This window comes from Candida orthopsilosis (genome assembly GCF_000315875.1).
Source record: "Candida orthopsilosis Co 90-125, chromosome 4 draft sequence".
Taxonomy (NCBI): Eukaryota; Fungi; Ascomycota; class Pichiomycetes; order Serinales; family Debaryomycetaceae; genus Lodderomyces; species Lodderomyces orthopsilosis.
The window spans coordinates 1,438,550-1,461,047 of NC_018297.1; the positions used below are offsets into that span (position 1 = coordinate 1,438,550).

General features: G+C 37.8%; 12 protein-coding genes across 12 annotated transcripts; 7 read left to right on the forward strand and 5 right to left on the reverse strand. All coding sequences in view use genetic code 12, as the record gives it.

The window, feature by feature from the left end:
* Nucleotides 1-12: 12 nt before the first annotated feature.
* CORT_0D06970 (Ost1 oligosaccharyltransferase) lies at nt 13-1,440 on the forward strand (the record flags this gene model as incomplete). Its single annotated transcript, XM_003869614.1, has 1 exon — nt 13-1,440. The coding sequence occupies one exon, from the start codon at nt 13-15 to the stop codon at nt 1,438-1,440; it is 1,428 nt and encodes a 475-aa protein (XP_003869663.1).
* A 178-nt stretch (nt 1,441-1,618) lies between these two features.
* Nucleotides 1,619-1,948, reverse strand: CORT_0D06980 (hypothetical protein; the record flags this gene model as incomplete). Its single annotated transcript, XM_003869615.1, has 1 exon — nt 1,619-1,948. The coding sequence occupies one exon, from the start codon at nt 1,946-1,948 to the stop codon at nt 1,619-1,621; it is 330 nt and encodes a 109-aa protein (XP_003869664.1).
* Nucleotides 1,949-2,228: 280 nt separating this feature from the next.
* Nucleotides 2,229-3,092, reverse strand: CORT_0D06990 (peptidyl-prolyl cis-trans isomerase; the record flags this gene model as incomplete). The annotated part of the gene is made up of 1 exon (XM_003869616.1): nt 2,229-3,092. One exon carries the CDS (start codon nt 3,090-3,092, stop codon nt 2,229-2,231), a length of 864 nt encoding a protein of 287 aa, XP_003869665.1.
* A 606-nt stretch (nt 3,093-3,698) lies between these two features.
* On the forward strand, nt 3,699-4,370 carry CORT_0D07000 (Pre3 beta-1 proteasome subunit; the record flags this gene model as incomplete). The annotated part of the gene is made up of 1 exon (XM_003869617.1): nt 3,699-4,370. The coding sequence occupies one exon, from the start codon at nt 3,699-3,701 to the stop codon at nt 4,368-4,370; it is 672 nt and encodes a 223-aa protein (XP_003869666.1).
* Nucleotides 4,371-4,616: 246 nt separating this feature from the next.
* CORT_0D07010 (Bat22 branched chain amino acid aminotransferase) lies at nt 4,617-5,729 on the forward strand (the record flags this gene model as incomplete). The annotated part of the gene is made up of 1 exon (XM_003869618.1): nt 4,617-5,729. One exon carries the CDS (start codon nt 4,617-4,619, stop codon nt 5,727-5,729), a length of 1,113 nt encoding a protein of 370 aa, XP_003869667.1.
* Nucleotides 5,730-8,170: 2,441 nt separating this feature from the next.
* On the forward strand, nt 8,171-9,934 carry CORT_0D07020 (Gap2 amino acid permease; the record flags this gene model as incomplete). The annotated part of the gene is made up of 1 exon (XM_003869619.1): nt 8,171-9,934. One exon carries the CDS (start codon nt 8,171-8,173, stop codon nt 9,932-9,934), a length of 1,764 nt encoding a protein of 587 aa, XP_003869668.1.
* Nucleotides 9,935-11,992: 2,058 nt separating this feature from the next.
* CORT_0D07030 (Ptr2 oligopeptide transporter) lies at nt 11,993-13,807 on the forward strand (the record flags this gene model as incomplete). Its single annotated transcript, XM_003869620.1, has 1 exon — nt 11,993-13,807. The coding sequence occupies one exon, from the start codon at nt 11,993-11,995 to the stop codon at nt 13,805-13,807; it is 1,815 nt and encodes a 604-aa protein (XP_003869669.1).
* A 92-nt stretch (nt 13,808-13,899) lies between these two features.
* CORT_0D07040 (Meu1 methylthioadenosine phosphorylase) lies at nt 13,900-14,934 on the reverse strand (the record flags this gene model as incomplete). The annotated part of the gene is made up of 1 exon (XM_003869621.1): nt 13,900-14,934. The coding sequence occupies one exon, from the start codon at nt 14,932-14,934 to the stop codon at nt 13,900-13,902; it is 1,035 nt and encodes a 344-aa protein (XP_003869670.1).
* A 319-nt stretch (nt 14,935-15,253) lies between these two features.
* Nucleotides 15,254-16,222, forward strand: CORT_0D07050 (hypothetical protein; the record flags this gene model as incomplete). Its single annotated transcript, XM_003869622.1, has 1 exon — nt 15,254-16,222. One exon carries the CDS (start codon nt 15,254-15,256, stop codon nt 16,220-16,222), a length of 969 nt encoding a protein of 322 aa, XP_003869671.1.
* A 1,065-nt stretch (nt 16,223-17,287) lies between these two features.
* CORT_0D07060 (hypothetical protein) lies at nt 17,288-18,151 on the forward strand (the record flags this gene model as incomplete). The annotated part of the gene is made up of 1 exon (XM_003869623.1): nt 17,288-18,151. One exon carries the CDS (start codon nt 17,288-17,290, stop codon nt 18,149-18,151), a length of 864 nt encoding a protein of 287 aa, XP_003869672.1.
* A 41-nt stretch (nt 18,152-18,192) lies between these two features.
* On the reverse strand, nt 18,193-21,693 carry CORT_0D07070 (Tfp1 protein; the record flags this gene model as incomplete). Its single annotated transcript, XM_003869624.1, has 2 exons — nt 18,193-21,633; nt 21,691-21,693. 2 exons carry the CDS (start codon nt 21,691-21,693, stop codon nt 18,193-18,195), a joined length of 3,444 nt encoding a protein of 1,147 aa, XP_003869673.1.
* A 181-nt stretch (nt 21,694-21,874) lies between these two features.
* On the reverse strand, nt 21,875-22,435 carry CORT_0D07080 (hypothetical protein; the record flags this gene model as incomplete). Its single annotated transcript, XM_003869625.1, has 1 exon — nt 21,875-22,435. One exon carries the CDS (start codon nt 22,433-22,435, stop codon nt 21,875-21,877), a length of 561 nt encoding a protein of 186 aa, XP_003869674.1.
* Between the last annotated feature and the right edge of the window lie 63 nt (nt 22,436-22,498).

The following is a 22,498-nucleotide window of genomic DNA, read 5'->3' on the forward strand; positions in this document are numbered from 1 at the left end:
CAATTGCATATAATGTTGAGGCAGCTCTATTTCACAATTGGATTTATACTATCCATTGTTTCTGCTACCACAGCTTCGCCAAACTTGTACAATTTTGAGCCAACATGGGAAAACCTTCATTATACTCGCTCAGTTGATTTGAATCGAGGATATGTTAAAGAGACGGATTTAATTGATATTAAAAACATTGCACCTACTCCGCAGGGTGAATATTACTACACTGTAAACGATGGGTTTAACAGTGTTAGTAACATCTCATTTATTGATGTTATATCTATTGATCAAGCTATTGAAATTGACGTTGAGGAAATTGTTGCCAGTAAGGTTTACAAGTTGAAGTTGCCTGCTCCTATTGCTCCCGGCTCAAATATTGAAATTGAAGTAAATTATGTTTATGCTAATACGTTGGAACCTATTCCTAAAAAGATCAAATTGGATGAATTACAACAATTGTTATACAAGACTAACAAATTTCCATTTTCACCATATGTCACTAAAGATTATACTTTTGTGTTGACCGGTATGACCAAAGGTCAAGAAATGCAATTAGCTTCAGAAGATTTGGCTGATGTTCTTGAGACAAAGGATACTCCAGAGTTGAAACCTAGGGTTGATCAAGATACTTTAAAATATGGTCCTTTGGTCCATGACATTGAACCATTTACTTTAAAACCAATGGGATTAATGTATGATCATAATCGTCCATTAACTAAAGTTCTCAACTTGAACCGATCAATTTGGGTGCCTGCATCAGACATAAATCGGGTTTCAATTGAAGAGTATTATGAGATTACAAATGCTGGAGCTGAGTTGCTGTCTGGGTTTTCGAGATTGGAATGGTTAAAGGGAAGATACGAAGCTACAAGAAACCATTGGGCTTTAAGCCACTTGGAAATCCCGCTCAAAGATCGTAATTTGGATGACTATTACTATACTGATAAAGTTGGAGTTGTTTCAAGTTCAAAAAACATTGCTAATTTCTTAATTTTACAACCAAGATTCCCACTTTTTGGTAATTGGCATTACAATTTCACTTTAGGGTGGTCCGAAAATTTGGACTTGTTCATTCACAAGTCACACAATAATAACGCCGACAATGAATATATTATCAAGTTCCCACTATTGAACACTGTCCGTGATGTCACTTATGACGATGTCTATATCGACTTCTTTTTACCTGAAGGTTCCGAATTCGTCAATGTTGCCTCTTTACTTCCATATGAATCAGTCACAGTTGATAATGAACTATCATATTTGGATGTTTCAAAAGGTCATGTTAAAGTCACTGTTCATTTCAAGAATTTATTTGATGACTTACATAAATTGGATTTATTCTTGATTTATAAATACAATCCAACTAATCTTTATGTTAAAGTGGGTAAGATTGCTGGATTTGTGTTTGTTGGGTTGATTAGTTATTACTTGTTGAATATTTTATAGATTTTTAGAAACATAGTATTGAAGTATTGGTTAGGCGTACATGGTATAAATGTCTTTCTAGTGGGTATCGAATCTATGAGTTAGTCATCATCATACTTGAACTTGGGTAGGGTCATCAGTTTATGCATTTGTAGACTCTTACTTCATACACCTCACTCTAACTTTTATTTCGTAGTAATCATTGTGTTTTCGTCTTATCAACACCGTATATCGAAGTAACCAAATACCTGCCTTCAAGATTAACTCCATTCAATTCCTTAGCTGCCAATTGAGCCAGTTGTAAATCGTGATAAATGACAAAATACTGACCTTTTTCCTGGGGATTGTGTCGTATTTGATAAATGTGACCAAATGGTGCAAATGTTTCAAATATTTGCGTTGGTGATGCTGCGAATGATACATTCTTGGCTGATACTATTGGAAAGTTGTATGATAGTGACATTTTGTCAAGGAATTGTGTGGTTATATATTGGTTATCTACCGATGATGTCTTTTTTGTTCGTATCATTTAAGTCGCTCTGTGTAATTTCAACACACGTATATATATGACTCCTTTACTTTTCATCACTTTTATCTATTCAATTGTACAATGAGTTTTCCTATATATATATATATCATAAACTAAATCGTAAAATGGCCCCTTCTACCAATTTCTGAGCTAATCCGCACTCATAAAAAACCTCTTCCCTGCACTTTTTTATTTGTTTCGTTACCTAACACCTCCTCTCTTCTACCTCTATTTCACCCAATATTCCCTTCATTCAATCAGCCAATCCTTCTTTAGCTAGTCAGAAACGTCGATTGCCTCTAATATCAGTAATTCTTTCCGCTTTATGAATTTTTCTGTAATAAGTACCACCAACAATTCCAATCAAAAGTAAGACAATAAGCCAAGGGTAAACTGAACTAGTTTGAACAACTTGTTCAATTTTGGCTTCATCTTCTTTTGGTTTAGCTTCTTCCAATTTTGCGCTAGATTCCAATTCATCGCCATTTTGTGGATCAGTGCTCAATTTTGCAGTTTCTACATCAGCAATAATAATCAGGTCCAAAGGCTTTGAATCACCATCAACTTCAACTGTACTTATTCTCATTAATGTATCGAATCCACCTACTAATTGGCCGAATACCACATGTTTCCCATCCAAGTGTGGGGTCTTGTCAACATTTAAAATGAAGAACTGCCCACCATTGGTATTTGCACCAGCATTAGCCATTGATAATCGACCCAATTTATCATGTTTCAATTTAAAATTTTCATCATTGAAACTTCCACCATAAATCAGCTTACCACCTTGACCATCATAATTTCCACCTTGAATCATAAAATTGTTGATTATACGATGGAATTGACTATCTTTGTACCCATAACCACGAGTCATGGCTGATAACTGATAAAAATTATCAACTGTTATAGGACACACTTCGCCAAATAATGCCAATGTTAATTTACCCAACAAGGACATGTTGGGAGAATCAGGTTGTTTTTGACTAATGGTAAATGTTACCTTGTGGGTAACTTTGGGGTCATCTACTAAATGTTTCATTTCATCTTCGCTAAGTTGAAAAGTTTCTACATGCGGGATGACTGTTGGTGTGACTAAAGTGGTTATGTATATGAGAATGACAAATAAAATTGATCTTGTATTCATGGTAGAAGGCAGTTGTATAGGATGATGTCAATTGTATATACTCAATCAATAAATAAACAAAGTTCCCAAATCACTGTGGACGTGTATATATGACCTTAGTTGTATTGCTATAGCAATGTAGGGTGGGTTCAATTTTTAAGCGCCTAAACTAGCGTTTCGTATTTATTGTATTGATTGGTGTTTCATATGAAACAGAAAATTTGACATCTACAGAGGAAAGGAGTGTTTGGTTACACAGAAACGAAAGTAAAACTTTTGACACATTTCTCACGACTTTGTTAACATTATCACTCAACAATAAATTGTATATAGATAATGGTGATGATACAGTCGTAACACATCTAAGTGACTCTTGTAATACTTTAGAGCACCAGATGTGTTCAGTAATTTATTCTGCAATGATTGTTAATGACACGTCTAATTACAAAAGTTTCACGTGACATTCACGTGCTGGTGTTTGTTGTACTCGACACACACAGAGAGAGAGAGGCAAAAAAAATCTCGTAGTGGCAGTGGCAAAGAGCCATTTAACAGGAGAGAGATCTATATCCTTCAAAAGAATACAATTGTACTCCCGCCTACATCAATTGTGCTACGTAACCAATCATGAACGGAGTCAAAGTGGATATAAATCATTTGAAAAAGGGTGAAGTCAACTTGGGTACTTCTATTATGGCTGTTACTTTTAAAGATGGTGTAATTTTGGGGGCTGATTCACGAACTACAACAGGGTCATATATTGCCAATAGAGTCACAGACAAACTAACACAAATACACGATACCATCTACTGCTGTCGTTCAGGTTCAGCTGCCGATACTCAAGCTGTTGCCGATATGGTTAAATACTATTTACAAATTTACTCATCACAATTACCCAATGGTCAAAAACCAACAACAAATATAGCTGCTAATGTATTTCAAGAAATTTGTTACAACAACAAGGATAATTTAACTGCAGGTATTATATGTGCTGGATATGATGATAAATATGGTGGATCAGTATATTCTATTCCCATTGGTGGGTCAATACATAAACAAAATTATGCCATTGCTGGAAGTGGATCTACTTTTATTTATGGATGGTGTAACGAGAATTATAAACCGGATATGGACAAAGATGAAACGGTTGAGTTTATCAAGACTGCTTTAGCGGAGGCGATTAAATGGGATGGTTCATCGGGTGGTGTTATAAGAATGGTTATTTTGACGAAAAAGGGAGTTGAGAGATTGATATTCTATCCTGATGAGTATGGTGTATTGACTAAGAGAACTGAGTAGAGGAGGGATATACCTTCAATAAAGAAATTAGCTCATGTAACGTATAGATTGTAGACACGCCGGTATAGGAGTTTTATTTTCCTTTGATAACCGAAATTTTGTTTGGAAGAATTGACTCACATACCGAACTACAAAAAAAAAAATCCTAACAATTGAAAATTTTCAAAAAAACCCATATAAACAGTCTAATAGAACATACTATTTCCTTTCTGATTCTCGGTTATACATTACCACAACATCATCACAATGTCAGCTCCGTTAGATTCTTCCAAATTGGAAATAAACAAAACCACCAGTCCTAAAGATCCGTTACCAAATTCAGAATTAAAATTTGGTCAATCTTTTACTGACCACATTTTGGAAATTGATTGGTCGGCCGATTATGGATGGCATACACCAACTATTAAACCATACCATAATTTCTCAATGGACCCAGCAACTTGTGTCTTGCATTATTCATTTGAATTATTTGAAGGTTTAAAGGCATATCGTGATTCCAAAGGTCAAATTCGTACATTCAGACCAGATAAAAACATGGAAAGAATGAATAGATCAGCTAAACGTGCTGCATTGCCTACTTTCGATGGTGAGGAATTTTTGAAATTAGTTGACAAGTTTCTACTTTTGGAAGAAAGATTTGTACCTCAAGGGAAAGGATTTTCATTATACTTGAGACCAACTTTAATTGGAACTTCTGTTGGATTGGGTGTATCTGCTCCTACTAAGGCCAAATTATACCTTATTGCATCACCAGTGGGACCATATTTCGGATCGGGATTCAAACCAGTTTCTTTAGAAGCTACTGATTATGCCGTACGTGCTTGGCCTAAAGGTGTAGGTGCTTATAAATTAGGTGCCAATTACGTCTCATGTATTGAACCACAAACAGAAGCCGCTAAACGTGGTCATTCTCAAAACTTGTGGTTGTTTGGTGACGATGGAGAAATCACTGAAGTTGGAGCCATGAATGTATTTTTCGCATTCAAGACTGAAGACGGTAAATCTGAATTGGTTACTCCTCCATTAGCAGGGATGATTTTACCAGGAGTCACTCGTGATTCAACTTTGGAATTAGCTAGAGAAAAATTGGGTGGAGATAATTGGGTCGTTAATGAACGTAAATTGACCATTCATGAAGTTCAAGAAAAGGCTCAAAAGGGTAAATTGATTGAAGCATTTGGCACTGGAACTGCGGCCATTGTTGCTCCAATTAACAATATTGAATATCAAAACGAACATATTGTTGTCCCTACTGTTGCTGGTGGTAGTGGTGAAATTGCTGCTAAAGTAAATGAATGGATTCAAAACATTCAATATGGTGATGAAGAATTTAAAGATTGGTCAAGAGTAGCAAAGTAAGGCATTGCCTTATTAGGAGCCTGTTGTTAGTTAATAGAGATAGTTTATGGAAGTTTTCTTTATGATGAGAGATGTAAACGATCAGTAGTCAGAGCTAAAACTCCTTTGACAAATCACAAAACATTGAACTATGTCCGTTCCCCTTTCAAGCCCCCTCTGTATATCAATTCGGTGTAATCCGCGAGACTAAGATCCTCGGAGTTAACTACAATATTAGGGTTATGTTATGTTACTTTGAAAAAAACAAACAAAATTCAAAATAAAAAAATGTGGGGAAAAAAGAGGGGACTAAACCGATTTTGACATTCATTTCATTGTACTTATTAAAGCTCCTGCAGGTTTACTTGAATAGCACAACTTGCTGATTTTTTCTTGGAAAATGATTAGGACTTTGTAGAGCAAACAAGGTAGACGAAATGGGACAAAGGAAAAGAAGATGGGGAAGCGAGTTTATATATTAGATACGGCGTTTTGCCCATAGGTTTGGAAGTTGAGTCTCGATATTGTGGCTGGTTTTGAATAGTTTGCAATCAATTGGTAATTCAGATACAGAAATTGCAATTGTCGTAACTAATACACTTGAAGTACTCTGAAGATGCTGTAGTGTTAAACGGTAGAGGAAGAAGTCAACCACTTTAATTTTTATTGATCAATGGCTTAGAAACAACCTTTTCGTTAATTATAAAGCCCACCAATTCAATTTCCACGTCTTTTTAAGCATTATGTAAGAAAGAGCACTCAGCTTCAGCCCAAAGATAATAACATCAAGGCATTCTAATGAAAATCTCTCCGTAAAGAGTTTGCAATTTGTGCAGATACCGAAAAGCTACATCAATTACGGCGTACAAAAAGATGAAACGAGTGAACGGTTGAAATCAGGTTTTTTCCACCGTTACGGACACTATAACAACACGGTCAAACAAAGCCCCTATCCCCCTATCCTCCTATCTCCCTCCTCCCTCCTCTACCTGTATCTGTAGCCTTGTTGCTAGTAATCTCTGGGCAACAGGCGTTTTGAAAATTTCACTTTTATCTCTCATGCCTATATTTCTCCGTCGGAAAAATTGGAAATGTGGCCTCTGACCCTAGGGCGATTTTAGACGAATTGACTCAGAAATTCAAAAATCCCCTGCCCCTTCCGCCCTAAAGAATTTCTTTTTAGTGCGACTTGGTGTTCAAAGATCTCGCACAGAACGAGAGAGAAAAAAGAAAACTAGAGACACAATTAAATTAAATTAAAGTAAAGTCATGGGAATTAGAAATTTAGACATTCTGATTCACCAAGAAAAAGTAGAAATAACATTTCTTCATATGCAAAATGGGTTAAAAAGAACACAGAAGACCAGATTGTGCATATATCCGCTTTCTTGTAACAGACCAATTCTCGTCGTTTCTGATATTACTCTGCGGTGGTGATATACAAAGGACGAAAATGTGTCAGGACAAAAATGTGTCAGGACGAACATCTTTGTATAATGCTGCGGCTGCTAGGGCCCGTTCACAAGTAAGTCGTGTCGGTAGTTTCTCAAATTACGACTCTAGTGTTTTTGTGTCAAAATCATATCAAAGTATTTCATAATTGATTATGTAAGTGGTTATGTAATATGAATTCATACGGCATTTTGAATTCATTTTTTGTTTTTCAAACAGACCAACACAAACCAACCACAGTGGACAAATTCATTATCAGAGTACACAAAAGCTTATATAACACACCACCGGCACCACCACAAGTAACACGAGATTGTTGTGATTCTTTTCTCCATATTTCCAAATTTCTGTTTAGAGTAACACAGCGGCTGACCGTGTGCGAGTGCCAGTAGCAATCGAATAAATTGAACTGCTTCGTTTGCAAAAGTGGCTGGGCACATGCTGCAACTGTAGCTTACCATCTGACATATCTCGGATTAATTAGCTCCTATCTCTTGTCTAGACGCATGTTAAAATGTGAAAATAAAGTATTTTCTATCAAAATCAATTTTCGCAGCTGATAAGGAAGATAAAAAGAAAAAAACGAATGACAAAGACAAACGCCCAAAGAGACACACACACACACACATAATTTCGTATCATCTTGTAATTGTTTTAATAAATTATGCATATCAACAATCATATGCCCCCTACTACCCAAGAGATCATTTCTTAATTTTTCTTGATTGTCAAAATACCCTACAAACGTTTTTTCATTGGACAACTAGAAACAATAAGGCGTAATAAATCAATAAATCACCACTTTTTTTTTTATCAGAGCAAAGCATAATTGATTAAATTTCTCTTTATGTATTGTTATCTGCAATTAATTCGTCCATTGTTTCTAAAACCAACAAAACCCTCTTTGATATATGAATAATGGGGATATAAATACACCTCTGGTTTTCCACAATCTCAACCTCTTGTAGCTAATTTTTATAACGTTTAATAAACAATTTCCTCGTTACATTATGCCAGAAAAGGAGTTAAATTACATCACATCGCGTGAAATTGCCGGTTCTGAAGATAAAGAAGGTGGAGTTTATATCGATGCCTTTGACGCTCAAGATTCCAAACCACCTTTGAAAGGTTGGGCCAAGTTCAAAGATGGGTTTAAAAGAGCCGACACTGACGCCATGGGTATTGACCCCAACTTGTCGGAAGCTGAGAAAATCGCCGTTTTGACGGCAAATTCCCCCTTGAGTAAATCGCTTAAAAACAGGCATTTACAAATGATTGCTATTGGTGGTAGTATAGGTACTGGTTTATTCGTTGGTTCGGGAAGTTCGTTACATACTGGTGGCCCAGCTGGGTTGATCATTGCTTATATTCTTATTGGTACTATGATTTACTGTACGGTTCAATCGTTGGGTGAATTGGCAGTTACTTTCCCTGTTGCTGGTGCTTTTGTTACTTATAATACGAGATTTATTGATCCTTCTTGGGGTTTTGCTATGGCTTGGAATTATGCTATGCAATGGTTGGTGGTGTTGCCATTGGAATTGGTGGCGGCAGCAGTAACGATTAAATTTTGGGATACAACAACAAATTCAGCGGCGTTTGTCGTGATTTTCTATGTGCTTATCATTGCTATTAATTTCTTTGGTGTTCGTGGATATGGTGAAGCTGAATTTATATTTAGTGCCGTTAAAGTCACTGCTGTTGTTGGATTTATTATCTTGGGTATTGTCTTGGCTGCTGGTGGATCTCCAAATGGACGTGGTTACATTGGTGGTAAGTACTGGCAACATCCTGGTGCTTTTGCCAATGGAGTTAAAGGTGTCATTACTGTTTTCGTTGGTGCTGCTTTCGCTTTTGCCGGTACTGAATTGGTTGGGTTAGCATCAGCTGAATCCAGTAACCCAAGAAAATCATTGCCAAAAGCTTGTAAACAAGTGTTTTGGAGAATCACCTTGTTTTATGTCATTTGTTTGACTTTGGTTGGTATTTTGGTTCCTTATGACAACACTGACTTATTTGATGCTGAAAATACTGCTTCTGCTTCGCCATTTGTTATTGCCATCAAGTTGGGTGGTATTAGTGGATTACCATCTGTTATGAATGTTGTTATCATGATTGCTGTGTTGTCAGTTGGTAACTCATCCGTCTTTGGCTCATCGAGAACATTGGCTGCTTTGGCTGCTTCTAATCAAGCACCAAAGATCTTTGGCTACATTGACAGACAAGGTAGACCATTGGTTGGTATCATTGTTCAATTGGCCATTGGTGCATTATGTTTCCTTGCTGCTTCACCAAAACAAAATCTTGTGTTTAACTGGTTATTGGCCTTGTCAGGATTATCATCCATCTTCACTTGGGGTTCAATCAACTTGTGTCACATTAGATTCAGAGCCGCTTTAAGATCACAAGGTAGAGATACAGGTGAAATTCCATTTGTGTCTCAACCAGGTTTGATTGGAGCCTACTGGGGTATGCTTCTAAACTTGGTGGTTTTGTGCTTACAATTCTGGATTGCTGTGTGGCCTTTGGGAACGAAACCAAATGCCGAGGATTTCTTTATGAATTTCTTGACTGTGCCTGTTGTTCTTGTATTTTACTGCGGTCATAAACTTTATACCAGAAATTGGAAATTGTACTACAGAGCCGATGAAATTGATATCGATACTGGTAGAACTGATTTGGATTTGGATTTACTTAAACAAGAAATTGCTGAAGAAAGAGCAATTTTGAAAGCTAAGCCATTTTACAAGAGAATCTACCATTTCTGGTGTTAAAGAGAAGGGAGAGGGGATATGTAAATTGAGAAGTGTTTTTTGAAAATAGGTGACGATTGTACATTCGTTAGTGGGTATAGCTTGAATTGCTATGCCGTTGTATTATTTTAGTTCTTATATTATCTAACTTGAAAATATTTATTATGAATCAACTAGGCTTTTGTAGAATCGTAAATTTGTTACTTTTGGTAAGGCACAGAAATCAAGTCAGATAAGCACAAAACCGTAATTGATTACAGTCGCAACGCCGTGTAGCTTGAGTAGTCCTCCTCCCCTCCCCGTGAGCTATATGAATTAGTGCGACTCTTCCTTTAGAGGTTAGGGGCGGCAATTCTAAAGAAGATTTTACCGATTTTCTCAAATATTAGCTCTGCATGTTAATAAGCAATGCAAGCCGTATGTACCTGTATTTCCACTTTTGCCAAGAAACTAACCCATCGGTCTCTGTTACAAGCCCTTTAGCAGTTTGAGAGCAGCGGTGAATCATTCGATTTACGTCTGGTGTTGCAGGACCTTGTCCAGAAGAGATGTCCTACACTTGAAGTTTGTAAGTTCAAATGTGAAACAAGGCTTAATAATCATGCAAGATCCCCAGTTGAGTTGTATGCACTATATGTCTCACTCGATACTTTGATAATTAAAAGTAATTATTTACGATCAGTAATAAACTATCCATTGTAAACCGCTTTCTATCGGGTTATTGTTTTGTTTTGTGAGAAATGTCGAAAACAAAAACATCGCGTATATGTTTTACATTGTGCTATTTGATTTAGCTCACTTGTATGCATAACCTACAAATCTGGGGTAACAAAAGAGACATATCCACACGGCGATTTACACAGGTTCTATAAAAAATACATGCATTAAATGAAACGGATCGGACCGAAAGGGTTTCATCGATCTAAGGTCGCAACTCTTTTTGGATCGCCCCGAGCATAACCGGAAATTCACTCATCCATAAACGTATGGTTTTGGGGGGGCTTAAAATTGGAGTAGTCACTGGGATCACTTAGTGGCTCGGAAGTCGCTACTAATCAGAATAAATGATCAAACTTTTGGGCACCAGTTGCCATTAAATGAAAAATGGTCTTTTTGTATCTCGCACTTTTGTGTACCGGAGATCCATCAAGAACAAAGAAGAAATATTTTTTGACATGAAAAATGCCGTGAAAAAACAAACTAAAATGCTAGACAGCTATGAGGCGGGAATAGCCCTACGCATGCGGCATAAACAAGAGAGTGTATGCATAAGCAACGGATGGTGGAGAATAATGAAACCCGCTTGCGACCACCACAAGTATTTAGTTTCCATGTAAACGGCATGAACATATGATTACAAACTCATCCTGCAGGAATTGTTAACGATAGACCCTCTATATGATTGCTGTTCTAATTACAATCAACTCCTTTCTTTTCTTTTTTGTCGGTTATGTTCGTACGGCACGAAACACAAAGAGTGACAATAAGACCGATCCCTTTAAAACAAAGCTCGCACGACTATTTTCCCCGACCCGAGGGGGCTCGTGATACATTTTGTGGTGGAAGTCGTCTTTGTAAGCCTACTTATGCCTGTAAAAAGTATGATGTATTTTGTTATTGTCCTACGCAGCGGCTATTTTTGTGCACCGTTTTTCGTTTTGAATTTCTTTTTTGATGGCTACACAAACCCGGTGAAATGCAACCAAAGTACATTGAGGGTTAGTACAAAAAAATTGTCAAAATGCCCTTCAAGGAAGGACAAAGGTTATTGTTTTAATCAGATGAGATGGCATGCATACTCTTTCTTTTATCAATGACAAATGACAAGTTGGGGAAGAAAAGATTTCCATTTTCCCACTTCGGGTAAATCGCAATTTCTATTTATCACTTTGCATTTCTTTTTCAAAAACCGCTCCTTTTACCTCAAAACCTTCCTTCAATAAATAGGTTGCAATTTTTCTTGAAGGGTATTTTTTAACCAAGAGATCCCTTTTTTTCATCACATTATACTTTTCCCCTTAACCAAGATATTTTTATCAAATTTCTTAGCTTTCTTACGATAGTCTTGGCTTTTGCATTATGTCAGAAAAAAACAACCATATACAAAGTGTTGAAGAACCAATACAACCACAACACCAAGATGAAGCATTCACTTCTTCGTCAGATGCATCACCATCTGTAACAAATGAAAAACAACAAAATGTCATACATACCAATTCTCTTGGTGAAGATGCTGAAGTCAAGAAATCAACTTCAAACGAACTCAACTTTATTGATGATTCCCTTCAAGAGGAAGATGAAGGTAGAGAACCAACAGAACATGAATTTAAAACATTGAGACATGTCGCTGATAGAATCCCATATGCAGCTTGGTTAGTTGCTGTTGTTGAATTGGCAGAAAGATTCTCCTACTATGGGTTATCAGCTCCTTTCCAAAACTATATGCAAAATGGACCTAATGATCATCCCAAGGGACAATTGGATTTAAAACAACAAGGTGCTACTGCATTGTCTTATTTTTTCCAATTCTGGTGTTATGTCACTCCTATCTTTGGTGGTTGGATTGCCGATACCTATTGGGGTAAATACAAGACCCTTTTCGTTGCTTGTTTTGTTTACATTGTTGGTATTTTGATCTTGTTTGTCACTTCAATTCCATCCATCACTAGCAAAAACACTGCTCTTGGGGGTTACGTCACTGCTATTATCATTATTGGTGTTGGTACTGGGTTAATCAAGTCCAATGTGTCACCATACTTGGCTGATCAAGTTCCAAAAAGGAAACCAAGAATTTCAGTGAGAAAGAATGGGGAACGTGTTATTGTTGATCCAAATATCACTGTGCAAAATATATTTTTATGGTTTTATTTAATGATTAATATTGGAAGTTTGTCAGTTATTGCCACTACTGAATTAGAAGCTCATGTTGGATTCTGGGCTGCTTATTTATTGCCATTCTGTTTCTTTTTCCTTGCCTTGGCTTCATTGGTTGCTGGTAAGAACAAATCGGTTGATATTCCAGTTTCAGATAAAATCATCAATAAAACTTTTAAATGTGCTTGGGTTGGTATGACTAATGGATTTAACCTTGACAATGCTAAACCTTCTGTTCATCCAGAAAAGGAATACCCATGGACTGATCATTTCGTTGAGGAAGTTAGACGTGCTTTATATGCATGTAAAGTGTTTGTGTTTTATCCAGTTTATTGGGTCACTTATGGTCAAATGTTGAACAATTTTGTTTCGCAAGCAGGTCAAATGAGAGCACATGGATTGCCAAACGATTTCTTACAAGCTTTTGACTCCATTTGTATTATTATCTTTATTCCAATCATGGAAAGATTTGTTTATCCATTCCTCAGAAGATTCACCCCAGTGAAACCTATTACCAAAATTTTCTTTGGTTTCATGTTTGGAACTGGTGCTATGATCTATGCCGCTGTCTTGCAACACTATATTTACAAATCTGGTCCATGTTATGATGATCCAGGTGCATGTCCAAACGGTAACAATATCCACATTGCTTTACAAACTCCAGCCTACTGGTTAATTGCCATGTCGGAAATTTTCGCATCAGTCACTGGTTTAGAATATGCCTACACTAAAGCACCAGTATCGATGAAATCATTCATTATGGCTCTTTTCCTCGTTACCAATGCTTTCGGTTCAGCTATTGGTATTGCATTGTCACCAGTCAGTAAAGACCCCAAGATGGTTTGGACTTATACTGGTTTGGCTGTGGCTTGCTTTATTGGTGGTTGTTTATTCTGGGTCATTTACAGTAGTTACAACTCCAAAGAAGATTCATGGAATGATTTGGAATATGAAAATGAGTTGGATGAAGCTGTTTTGAGACCAGTTCACTCATTAGCTCATTCAGTAAAGAGCATCTAGGAAAATTGTATTATTAGAGTATATATTAGTAAATGGATAACGATTGCGACGAGACGGAAGATGTAATTGTTTATAATTGTCTATTAGTCTATCTAAACTTGCCAATAACCAGGAAACAAGAAATGCATCTTTTCCAATAACTCCTTCTTTACTCCATGAGGACTGGTACTAACAGCAAACTTCATTGATCCTTGAATATCGTCACCAATCTCACCACCTTTTTCAGCAAATTCATCAATCAATTTTGCTGCCAATTTGCAAGCATTGGCCGAATTAGCTTTCAAGTTGCCAACAACTGTTTCCACAGTGACTGGCTCTTCACTTTCATTCCATGAATCGTAATCTGTAGACATACAAATCATTTGATAAGCAATCTCCGCTTCTCTTGCCAATTTAGCTTCAGGTAAAACCGACATGTTGATGATGGAACCACCCCATGAACGGTACAATTTTGACTCAGCACGAGTGGAAAATTGTGGTCCTTCCATACATATAACCGTCAAATCTTCACCATTGTTGGTATGTTCTTTAGTATGCAAGGTTGGATTAGCATCTTCTTTGTCAAACCCTTCAAGGAACCCTTCCGATGGAATAGCGTTGGCAATGAGTGAATTCAACTTCAAATCAAATGGCTCACCAAACATTGCATGAGCTACAAACCCCTTTTCAAAAAAAGTGGATGGTCTAATACCTTTAGTTCTGTCGATGATTTGCGTAGGCAACACAAAATCTCTAGGCTTGATTTCTTGTTGTAGCGATCCAACAGCTGAAAAGGCAACAATGGCCTTGACTCCCAATTTCTTCAATGCAGCGATATTTGCCCTTGAAGGAACATCACTTGGCAACAAATCATGATGTTGACCATGTCTTGCCAAAAACGCCACAGGAAAGCCCAGTTCGGTCTTGGATATAGTGATTGGACTCGATGGGAATCCCCATGGAGTACTGATAGTCAACCTAGCAATTGGGCGTAAGTTTGGTAAATCATATAACCCTGTACCACCAATAACAGCAAGAGTTACTTGACCATCGTAGTGGTGGGGCAATTGAGACACATCAATTTTCTCTCTATGAACAGACATGTTGAATATTTTTGATAAATTTGGCCGACGAAACTTCTTTACCATACACCAGAAAGTGTAAAAGCAAAATCAAGTGTAAATTGGGAGAAGCGTAATTTGGTCCAACTTTTTGTTGATTTAGGTCCCACGGGTACCAAAATTTTTCAACAAATCACAAAAGTTGTTTGTTCCTGCATATAGATAGAAAGATTTGATTGAAAACTGTGGCACTCAATTCAATGTCGTATAATAGGTTTATACGACATTTGCCGTACGTTACTCAGAGTCGTGTGCGTCTCTACAACTTTCTCCAATTGGTGAAGAGAGAAAAGACCCACACAAGTTTTTTGGTGACTCGCCATTAACTGTACTATCTAACCAAAAGATGCTAACAAGTAAAACGTGTTTGAGACTATTTTCACATTCATCTAGTGCTATTGGGGTACCGATACGATGTCTATCCCACACGACAAAGCCTGTCGCTAACAAGAAACTATATGACAAACCCAAATCAAAATCAAAAGAAGAGAGAAAGATATTTGGAAGATTAAAGGATGCCGGCGGGTCAGAAACCGAGGGAAACTCTACATTGTCGACTTCCGGAGGTGTTGGTTCGTCAATAAAACCCCCACAGTACCTTCCCATATCTGTTTTACCGCAAATGCCACAACACCTACAAGAACAATCACTTGAGTCTATATATGAGTCACTCGGACAAAAACACATTCTTGATCGAATAAACCAACCCAAGGGAATAGATCTCGTTATTCCACCTGAGTTTATTAAACCCCCACAACCACCAAAGCGTCATGTGCGTCCAGAAAAGACTAAAGATTTGGACAAGAAAATCAAAAATTTTATAGCTGGTGAACGTGATGACCGTAGTTTGATCCATTTAGGAAAGGAGATAAGCGCTCATATGGAACCGGATCATAATGAAATATATCCCATTTTAGAACACCCCTTGAAGAAGTCATTATCTGGTTTAAAAACTCTCAACCCAGCAATGAATAAAATTAAAGATCAATTCTTGTGGGACGTGATACCCGAAGAAAAATTGGCATTTGCTCCACCTTATCAAGTTGATAATCCAGTGGGTTTCAAGAAATGGGAACAAGAGCTAATTGCTGAACGTGAAAAGGTTAAAAAAGAACAAGATTTGATTTTGAAAGAATTGCAAGAGTTTGAAAAGTTAATGGGTGATTCTAAATCATTCTTTGGAAAGAATCAGAATGATCCAAAAAGCGATGATGCATCGGACAATGGAGCTAAGGGAAGTAGAAGGAAATTGAACCGAAAGTTGTTGAAAAAGTACAAGAAGTTGAAAGATGAAGGGAAAATTGATGTTGATTAGAGGTAAGGTGGAAGATGTATAGAATTTTGTATTTATCGCTTAAAAGTATCTGATGTTATGATTGATAGAGTAGATGTAGTGTTGTTTGATGTAGGATTTGATGCGGATATCGCTCTAGAGTGTCCCATTAAACAGAAATACAGAGGTGGACAATTGAATCCACAATACAGTCTACAAATTCATGAGATTTACAAATCCTAATTGATAACTTATATTCAAGTTCCGAAAGAGACTACCCAATCCGGAAAAAGGGTGTGTTAAGCATTATATTCTCAGTACCAAAGATTGGGCCAACGGGTTTTAGGGTGTCCGGCACTAACAGAGCGTGTGAATTATTTTATTTTATCATCAACAAAAATGGTATCTGAGACATTCACTCATTTCCCGTTTCGCAAAAGGAGGAAACTGGGAGACGATTGATACCATTTATAGTGGCTTTTGATGATAAAAATCTTTTGTTTATCTCAACAATAGGTATTACCGAATGATCACTTGGAGGTATATTGGGCATGTACTGCTACACTTATCATCGCATGCAACTATAAGCATCAGCCCAATTACTCATACCACTATTTACATTTTGAAATTGATTGAGTGAAAGTTTCAAAAATTTTGTTGTTAAAATTTGATTTCGTCTCCTCACTTTTATATTATTCAACTCCACTAAACATCAAAGTAAAGCAGGTAACTTTCCTATCTTTAAGTCTTGCAATTTTAATTAATAATCACGCTTTTTATATGTATTGCTTGAAGTTATATTCAAGCTACTGTGGTATAGACATGTGAGTTCCTAGACTACATGACACCTACAAATGATATTTAATAGTCAGTCTTTTATATACAACCCTATCATCCCAATTTTATGAGAGTGAATTGATATATATATATGTAAAACATCAGTTTAGCTAACGCCTACCCTGAGCGTCTTATCTGTGTAGTTTTCTTTTACTGTAAGTGTGCACTGTTTTGCTCTGATCCAATTTGTTGCAAATTTTGTGACAATATATTTTGCAGTCAAATAGCATTACAATATTTACCTTACCACCTGATCTGTTTCCATTAAGGATGGTTGTAGAGCCGGTACTACTACCACAAGTGGAGCTTTCACCCATTAGTCGAACATACAATACAGCATCTCCAAGATCAAGTCCCACCCATCAGCTTCAACTTCAAATTACAAACCATTACAAATATATTCAATCGAGTAACTCCAATGTCGCCTCCACCATCCAAGTTCTACCAATAACAACATCAAGTTCATTTGAGATCCCTTCACCAACTCATTCTGACCCGCTTTCCGTATCAACAACCCCAGAAGTTCCGTCACTCGTATCGCCACATAATCCACCATACGATGCTGATTTGTATTACCCGCAACGAGGTAGTATTAGACCTAGAGGAACTTCCTTATTCGGACGTGATGTGTTTGATGAGTATATTGGAAACAGGTATGATAGGTTTAGACCAACTGAGTCGCAACAGAATAATGACGTTGTTATGAATAATATGCATCCATTTCAAAGAGATGATTATGGTATTGCACCGAAGACATTTCTTGAGAGTATTGCATCTTGGTTTAAATCAAAGCCAGTAGTACCAGATTTGGAAATGCAACAGCGAGAGGAAGAGGAAGAGAAAAGTGAGTCTTTGGGAAATACTGTGGTTATACCACGAGAAGAAGATACATCACCCCAGCCAGTTTACACCCCTAGAGGCATACCCATCAATGAGTTCGTTTTAAATTACAGTAAACCAGCTGATGAGTCAAACCTTGGTGAAGAGACTGACAGAAGAACAGCGATAGTCAATCTGTTTGACGAAGAAGTTCGCGATTTGGTTGACGGGGTGGATAACTTTTTGACATCTTGTTTTGATGGCATTTGGACATTCTTAAATGACTCTATTGATTACTGTTCAGATTTGTGCTAAAAACGTATATTCTTTTTTTCAATCTAAACAAAGCCGACACTCTATTCTGCAGCATCAGCAAACTTCTCTGAGATGTTGGTCAACAATTCGCCAAACTCCTTTTCACCTTCTTCTTCACCTCTACTTGGTTCAAAGAACTTGGCTGATGAAACAGCATGCTTGACATCACTAGTAGCTTCTGACAATTTCGACCATTGAGCACCATTAGCAACTGCCTTTTGTGCTTCATCGTAGTACGAGATAAATGCCTTCATCATATCGAAAGTTTTCCAGATAGGGCAGAATGCATCATAGGTGGAATAACCATTTTGTTGCAAGAAATCTTCCTTGATCAAAGCAGAAACATCCAATGTAATCTTGTCGGAATCACTCAATGCAGATTTACCAACCAATTGAACAACTTGCTCCAACTCTTCGGCATTCGACAAAATCTCCTTAATCTTGTTTCTTAATTGTGGGAATTCAGGATAGTTTTTATCATAATAGCTATTCAACACATTGGTATACTTGGAATATGAAACGGCAGTATTTATCGAAGGGAAATGCTTTCTTTGTGCCAACTTCTTATCCAAACCCCAAAACACTTGAGTGATACCTAAAGTGGAAGTAGTAACTGGATCTGAGAAATCACCACCTGCCGGTGAAACGGCAGCAACAATGGAAACTGATCCAATTCTATCTGGTCCACCCAAAGCTGTAGCTTTACCTGCTCTTTCATAGAAGGATGCCAACTTGGCTCCCAAATAAGCAGGGAAACCTTGATCAGCAGGCATTTCACCCAATCTACCAGAAATTTCTCTCAAAGCTTCGGCCCAACGTGAAGACGAATCAGCAATCATGGAAACGTTTTTACCTTGATCTCTGAAATACTCGGCTAAAGTGATACCAGTGTAGATTGAAGCTTCTCTGGCAGCAACAGGCATATTTGAAGTATTGGCAACCAAAGTTGTACGCTTCATAATTGGTTCCTTTCTTCCATCAATTTCAGTAAACAATTCCGGGAATTCCATCAAGACTTCCGCCATTTCATTTCCTCTTTCACCGCAATTGTGCACTAAGGCCATATTGGAAAGAAGGAATTGATGATCGGAAGATTCGTCTAAAGTGATACCATAATAGTCTTGTTTTCCACAAGGGACCAAATCGAAATGGAACGAAACTGGCCCTCTTTCAAAATCTGTTTCCGCTGACTTCTTTCTCTCAAGAGCACATTTTGCGAGAACTCCAGCAAAAGCTGGACCATTCAAGAAAACTCGGTACACAAACTGATGATTGGCTCCAGCCAGATCAACTTTGGCATCCTCGGTGCTAATTGATACCTTAATTCCCAAAGAGCGCGCAACTTTGAGAACACCATAGCAAACGGATTTATAAATTGTTGAGATCGTAGCATTCTTTGAACCGTCGGAATTTTCTTTCACGTAACCATCAGAATCAATCAAACCAGCTAAGAAGAATTCTCTAACACTAATGTCGTCAAAGGCCAAGTGATCGGGGACGGTTTTTTCAAAGCCATTCTGGGTCTTCTGTCTCGCTCCAAAATACTCAATGGCATCCCAGAAGACGTTGTTAGAATTATTGTGCTTTCCAATTCCGTTCAAACGGACTCCTTTTCCGTGGAGAGTAACGGTCAAATCGCCTCGTTTATCCCATGAAGTTGCAGAAAAATCTGATTCATAAGTCATGTCAGAGTCTGATGTTTCGATCTCGTCCTCGAAGATTTCAGAGAGATCAGTATCAGAATCACTTTCTAAATGGATGTCAGCATTTTGGGCTCTTGCAATAGCCACTTGCTTGCCAATAAAGTTCTCGTAGTCGGTTGCATCAAAATCTGTTTCGGCGACATTGTCGTCATTTGAAACACCGTTATTTGAAAGATCATCGCATCTATGATGGTATTCGTTGGAAGTCATAGATAACCCAAGCAAATCAACGTCGCGCTCGACTCTTTCAACTAATCCGGTGTCCTTTGGATCAAAAGAGAATGCAGCGCGTTCCATATAACCATCACCAACCCATAAACCAAGTAAATAGGCTAAGGTCGGGGCCAAGGCTTTGTTCAGACCTCTATTTTCCAACCACTTTCCAAGTGCCCCTGTTTCCAACCAAACTGGGTTTATCAATTGCGTGGTATTACTTTTAACATTCACGTCTACCTTTGCATAGTCTTTAGCTTCGATGGTCCACTCAATGTATTCGCTAAGATCAAGTGCCGCCGCAAAGAGGCGTGCTTTCTCTTCAGCACCGGCTTGCCCACCATGCACGTGGTACCCATAAACCTTGGTTTTTACTCTGACCATCTGCACACCATATTTCGAATCCTCCAACGCAAAATAGTTGACTGCAGCATAAGTCTTACCAGCATAGTTGCGAGTTGTAACAAGCACATTTTGCTTGGTACGCAATACTAACTTGTGGTCAGAAGAAACGGTGAAATCCATCATACCATGAACTTCGGCGCCACATCTATGTCCGCTGATGTGCTTAACATCGTACATGGTATCGTAACCTCTTGGCAATCCAACGACAGATCTAGGCAAGCCATCTTTACCCATAACGAGTTCACCAACTTGGATATCTTCAATTGATTTATCTTGACCATCGCTCATCATAACTTGAGTACCTTTCGAGAAACATCCAACGTAGATGATCACATCCGAGTTGGAATACTTTGACAAAGATTGAGAAATAACAGTCTTCCCACAACCGAAAGCACCGGGGATACATGTGGTACCACCTTGAACACATGGGAACAACGAATCTAAAACTCTTTGACCAGTCAACAATGGGTAATCAGCAGTCAATTTTTCAGCAACTGGTCTTGGAACTCTTACCGGCCATGTATGCATCATGGAGTATTTATGCTTTTTTCCATCAAATTCCAATTCCAAAACAGTATCTTCAACATTGTAAGACCCTGGTTCAGCAATAGAGGTAATGGTACCTCTAGCCCTAGGTGGAAGCAAAATCTTATGGTCATCCAACAAGGAGTTTTCATAAATGGATCCAAAGATATCACCACCAGTAATGTGGTCACCGACTTTCAATTGACCTGGTTTGAAATCATATTCAGCTGTTCTTGACAATGATGGCACATCAACACCACGTGGAATGTAAATCGAGTTGGTCTTTTCTTTAATAGATCTCAATGGTCTTTGAATACCATCGTAAATAGTGTTTAACAAACCAGGACCCAACTCAGCACACAATGGAGCTCCTGTTCTCAACACTGGGTCACCCACAGTGACACCAGCAGTTTCTTCATAAACTTGAATAGTGGCTTTATCTCCATTGATTCTAATAACCTCTCCAACCAAGTTGTCATGTCCTACTTTGACCAACTCGTACATCGCACATCCTATCATATTTTCAGCGACCACGACAGGTCCCGACACAGAAAAGATTTGCCCGTAGTGAGTTTCCTTGTGGTCATCTAATGAAAGACGTTTAATTTCTTTCCTTGCATTTTCTAAAGCACCAGCCTAGGGAAAAGTTAGTACAATTGAATCACCGAAGAGCCAGTTGGGGGTGGTACATACCATTGTTGTTTTGATGGATTGCTAAATGGTCCTTTTATTGCTAAATGTTATCTTCAGATATTTTGACGCAATTTTGTTCAACGAAAATTGAGAAAAGTCGTTCGCCAACCGAAAAGTAATAAAACACAAGCCATACAATTCAGAATGATAATCTATTAGAAGGTCATACACACTTGTGTTACTACTACAACTTAACACCCAACTTGGCCGCTCTATCCAATGCAATATCACACATGGCATCAAAAGCCTCCTTTTTCTCCAACTCAATGTTATTACGCTTGATCCTATCTTCCATGTTGACAATGATTTCATCTCGGCTTCGACCGTTGACAAATACAACATATCTCAACCCAGGGAACGTCTTTTCATACTTTTCGTTAAGCTCAGCCAATCTCTTTTGCATCTCTTCACCACCAAGCTTCCTTTGTTCCTCAGCTGAATGTTCACTCAATTTAGTTGTTTTTGGAGCTCCTAATCTCGGATGCGCAGATATTATATCATTGATTAAGCTATTTGCCTCGAATCCATTCCTCACTGCAAAAAACCCATTTCGGTGTACTAAAATTTCAAGTTCGTAGCGAACCAAATTGATAAACTCAGGGTAAGATTCATACTTTTTCCGAATAATAAATGATTGTATAAACCAGTTGAGGGAGTCACAAGGTTCAAAAAGGTGGTCAATTACCTCTTTCTGTTCCTCCAGTGACAGCGCTCTAAACTCTTTAATCAGTGGAAGTTGGTACATCAAGCGTGAAGTTGTAGAGGTGTGTACTCTAGTGGGGTGAGGTTTGGTGAAAGAAAAATAAAA